Raw genomic sequence first — 4,822 nt, 5'->3', positions numbered from 1 at the left:
CCATTGTTATTGCTGCTTGCTGTGCGCTCCACAATATCTGTGAGAGTAAGGGGAAGACATTTATGGCGGGGTGGGAGGTTGAGGCAACTCGCCTGGCCACTGATTACGCGCAGCCAGACACCAGGGCGGTTAGAGGAGCACAGCAGGGCGCGGTGCGCATCAGAGAGGCTTTGAAAACGAGTTTTGTGACTGGCCAGGCTACTGTGTGAAACTTCTGTTTGTTTCTCCTTGATGAACCCTCCAAACCCCCCCCCCCGACCCGGTTCACTCTACTGCCCTGTAAACCAACCACCCCACCCCACCCTCCCCTCCCCAATTCGAGCACCGCTTGCAGAGGCAATAAAGTCATTGTTTTTTCACATTCATGCATTCTTTATTAGTTCCTCACAGAAGTAGGGGGATAATTGCCAAGGTAGCCTGGGATGGGTGGGGGAGGAGGGATGGAAAAGGACACACTGCATTTTAAAACTTTAACTCTTATTGAAGGCCAGCCTTCTGATGCTTGGGCGATCATCTGGGGTGGAGTGACTGGGTGGACGGAGGCCCCCCCACCGTGTTCTTGGGCGTCTTGGTGAGGAGGCTATGCAACTTGGGGAGTAGGGCTGTTGGTTACACAGGGGCTGTAGCGGCGGTCTCTGCTCCTGCTGCCTTTCCTGCAGCTCAACCATACGCTCGAGCATATCAGTTTGATGCTCCAGCAGACGGAGCATTGACTCTTGCCGTCTGTCTGCAAGCTGACGCCACCTATCGTCTTCAGCCCGCCACTTGCTCTGTTCATCCCGCGATTCAGCCCGCCACCTCTCCTCTCGTTCATATTGGGCTTTTCTCATCTCCGACATTGACTGCCTCCACGCATTCTGCTGTGCTCTATCAGCGTGGGAGGACATCTGCAGCTCCGTGAACATATCGTCCCTCGTCCTACGTTTTCTCTTTCTAATGTTCACGAGCCTCTGCAAAGGAGAAACATTTGCAGCTGGTGTAGGAGAAGGGAGAGGTGGTTAAAAAAGACACATTTTAGAGAACAATGGGTACACTCTTTCATTACAAGGTCGCATATTTCGGCTTGCAGGCAGCCATGGTAGGCCACAGTGTTTTGGCTTTTTTAACCTTCTTAACATGCGGGAAAGGTTGCAAACAGCAGCGCATTTCCCATATCAAGGATGAATTGGGTTGTCCATTTAAAATGGGTTTTCAATGTAAAAGGAGGGGCTGCGGTTTCCCGGTTAACATGCGGCACAAACACAAGTAAACCACCCCCCCCCACACACACACACGATTCTCTGGGATGATCACTTCACCCCTCCCCTCCACCGCGTGGTTAACAGCGGGGAACATTTCTGTTCAGAAGAGCAGGAACGGGCGCCTCTGAATGTCCCCTTAATAAAATCACCCCATTTCAACCAGGAGAGCTTTCTGGAGATGTCCCTGGAGGATTTCCGCTCCATCCCCATACACGTTAACAGACTTTTCCAGTAGATGTACTGGCCGCGATTGCCAGGGCAAATTAATCATTAAACACGCTTGCTTTTTTTTTGTAATGTTTACAAATATTTACAAAGTTACACTCACCAGAGGTCTCCTGTGTGCCCTGAGGGTCTTGGGTGAGTTCGGGGGTTACTGGTTCCAGGTCCAGGGTCACAAACATATCCTGGCTGTTGGGGAAACCGGTTTCTCCGCTTCCTTGCTGCTGTGAGCTACCTACAGTACCTCCATCCTCATCTTCCTCGTTCCCCGAACCGTCTTCCCTGTGTGTTTCTCCAGTGAGAGAGTCATAGCACACGGTTGGGGTAGTGGTGGCTGCACCCCCTAGGATCGCATGCAGCTCCGCGTAGTAGCGGCAAGTTTGCAGCTCTGCCCCGGACCTTCCGTTTGCTTCTCTGGCTTTGTGGTAAGCTTGCCGTAGCTCCTTAATTTTCACGCGGCACTGCTGTGTGTCCATGTTATGGCCTCGGTCCTTCATGGCCTTGGAGATCTTTTCTAATACTTTTCCATTTCTTTTACTGCTACGGAGTTCAGCTATCACTGCTTCATCTCCCCATATGGCGAGCAGATCTCGTACCTCCCGTTCGGTCCATGCTGGAGCTCTTTTGCGATCCTGGGACTCCATCACGGTTACCTGTGCTGATGAGCTCTGCGTGGTCACCTGTGCTCTCCACGCTGAGCAAACAGGAAATGAAATTCAAACCTTCGCGGGTCTTTTCCTGTCTACCTGATCAGTGCATCTGAGTTGAAAGTGCTGTCCAGAGCGGTCACAATGAAGCACTGTGGGATATCTCCCGGAGGCCAATAACGTCGAATTCCGTCCACACTACCCCAATTCCGACCCGCAAAGGCTGGTTTTATCGCTAATCCCCTCGTCGGAGGTGGTGTAAAGAAACCGGTTTAAAGGACCCTTTAAGTTGAAAGAAAGGGCTTCGTTGTGTGGACGTGTCCAGGCTTAATTCGGTTTAACGCTGCTAAAGTCGACCTAAACCCGTAGTGTAGACCAGGCCTCAGTAAAATTGCATGAGATGGCAACACCGAATACAAATCATTAGCATAACCAAAGAGAGTTAGATTCCATTTGAGTCAGTGTCTCCAAACCCAGAGGTTGGTTCATTTCTTAAACCATTTGAACAGCTTGACTGTCTATGAAAAGCTTTGCCTCAGAGAATTCCATTTGAATTCCTTGTTTCTCTGCTAAGCACTTTGTCCTTTGTACTAAGGAAATATCTCTTGGAGACACATTCAGTGGGCCTACTCCTGTTCACACTAAAGCAAAAGGGAATTTGGCCACTGACTTCAGTCGGGCCCAGTAAAAGGCAAATATGGGAATGCAATTGCTTATGCAATCCACCTCCACTTGCATACCAAATCCTGCAGCTTAGTGAACCTAACCCAGGGGTCGGCAACTTTTCAGAAGTGGTGTGCCGAGTCTTCGTTTAGTCACTCTAATTTAAGGTTTTGCGTCCCAGTAATACATTTTAACGTTTTTAGAAGGTCTCTTTCTATAAGTCTATAATATATAACTAAACTATTGTTGTATGTAAAGTAAATAAGGTTTTTAAAATGTTTAAGAAGCTTCATTTAAAATTAAATTAAAATGCAGAGCCCCCAGACCAGTGGCCAGGACCCGGGCAGTGTGAATGCCACTGAAAATCAGCTTGTGTGCTGCCTTCGGCACGCGTGCCATAGGTTGCCTACCCCTGACCTAACCCTTTGAATAGAAACATTAGAATTTTTGCTAGTTAAATGTAATGTTATCAAGTAGCGTGTCAACTTTCTCATATTTTCTGCCATCTTAAAACTGGCATGTGCCTGATCCTACTACTCTTATGAAATCAAAATTCCTACTGCCATCACGGGGAGTTTTGCCAGGTGAGCACTGCAGGATTAGGCCCAAAAGGAATATTCTTTGTCAAAGTGTTTTATTGCGGCATGCAAGTCTCAAGAGAATTTGTGCAACAGAGGTGAACAAGTCATTCAACTTTGCCCATTTGCCTCCTGCCCCTTTAGGTATGGCTAACTCTGCTACCCCAATTGCTACTTTCTAGTCATTAGTTGTATGAGATGTTTATCTGGAAACATAAAGCTATCGTACATGTTACAGTAGGAGAGGGTTAATATCCTTCTGAGTGCAAAATGCCCTCATGGGAATGGAATGTGTACTGTTTGTAAGTGGTTGTGCCCCAGAATCCTCTGAGAGACTCCTAACTACTGAATGTTAACGATTGGTATTATTAAAGAACAATTGATGGCCTGTAACCAAACAACAGAAACTAATTACTGGAAAACTTTTATTGTCCTTTAATTACTGGGCCTCTTTGTCAATTAGCAAAAGGGAGAGAGAGAGAGAGAGAGAAAGAGACTCATTTTATAGCAACAATAAATTTTCTAGAACTACAGTCATCAGCAGCTGAAGAAGTGAGTCTATTAATGCACAATATTAAGGCACAATGTTCACTCCAGCTACTAAGTGAAAGTGTTTTTCATTTTAAAGAGTAAGGAGTTCTGTGAACGTCGATTGTAGTTTTCCTCATAAATTGCACTGCTGCTGCACACGATGGCTTTAACTGTCAAAGTAATTTTAATCCTTGACCAATAGATTCTGTCTTTGAGATTCTACTGTTAAGTTGGCATCATGCCCACTGTAACATTTGAGCAGCACACAGTGGCTAGAACAGGAGGAGAGAAACTGTTCCAGAGGCGTTAATGGGCAGGTAGACATTGCTGTAGCAAGGGTCTTTGATCACGGAAAAAGTAGCTCACTCGTCATCATTAGAAAATGCTCTGCTGAAGGAACCTGACTCCAGAGTCACCTTAGACACAATACAGCTATTAAGGCAATTCCTCTGTGTACTGGCAACTAGGTACGTTAATCTGTTCTGGCTGGGAAGGCCCACAAACTGATCCCTAAACTTGATGACATCTAATACTAGAGCGGGCTAAACAATATTTACAAATCACTTATTCATCTATTTTTTCCCTGTCAATTGTCCCATAAATGGTGTGTGGAGAAATTTTTTCCCACTATTCAACCAGCATTGAAGATGGTCAAGCAATAGTCAGCCAATAAATTAGCCAGGAATTTTTTTTATGTCATTCAGCAAATAATTTATTCATAAATAGTATTTTCTTCTATTTGGGCAGCTCTGGTTAGTGCTTGCAGTCCTGAGGAGGGTGCAGTAAGGGTTAATGAATCAGAGGGTCAATTCATGCCTTTGTAACACCACTGACTTTGACGGAATAAACCAGGGAATAATTTGGTGCTCTGTTGGTAAAACACTTCAGAGATATAAAGGGCTACATAAGCCATTATTTATTAATATATTAATTATTAAAT

At 45.8% G+C, this 4,822-nt stretch overlaps 1 protein-coding gene across 1 annotated transcript; it reads right to left on the bottom strand.

Moving 5' to 3' along the window:
- Positions 1–356: 356 nt before the first annotated feature.
- Positions 357–2,197, bottom strand: LOC135975305 (mediator of RNA polymerase II transcription subunit 15-like). Its single transcript, XM_065565693.1, has 2 exons — positions 1,570–2,197; positions 357–973 (listed from the first exon to the last, which is right to left on the bottom strand). Exons 1-2 carry the CDS (start codon positions 2,105–2,107, stop codon positions 471–473), a joined length of 1,041 nt encoding a protein of 346 aa, XP_065421765.1. The 5' UTR covers positions 2,108–2,197; the 3' UTR covers positions 357–470.
- Positions 2,198–4,822: the final 2,625 nt, after the last annotated feature.

The sequence above is a fragment of the Chrysemys picta genome, chromosome 13 (genome assembly GCF_011386835.1).
Source record: "Chrysemys picta bellii isolate R12L10 chromosome 13, ASM1138683v2, whole genome shotgun sequence".
Taxonomy (NCBI): domain Eukaryota; kingdom Metazoa; phylum Chordata; order Testudines; family Emydidae; genus Chrysemys; species Chrysemys picta.
This window is presented reverse-complemented; position numbering and strand designations above follow the sequence as displayed.

What these genes read in the sequence shown, in the direction of transcription:
- LOC135975305 (XM_065565693.1), bottom strand. Translation starts at nt 2,107, where the DNA reads ATGGAGTCCCAGGATCGCAAAAGAGCTCCAGCATGGACCGAACGGGAG. An exon ending in GGGCACACAGGAGACCTCTG is followed by an intron (nt 974 to 1,569) that starts GTGAGTGTAACT and finishes CTCCTACACCAG; the next exon opens with CTGCAAATGTTTCTCCTTTG.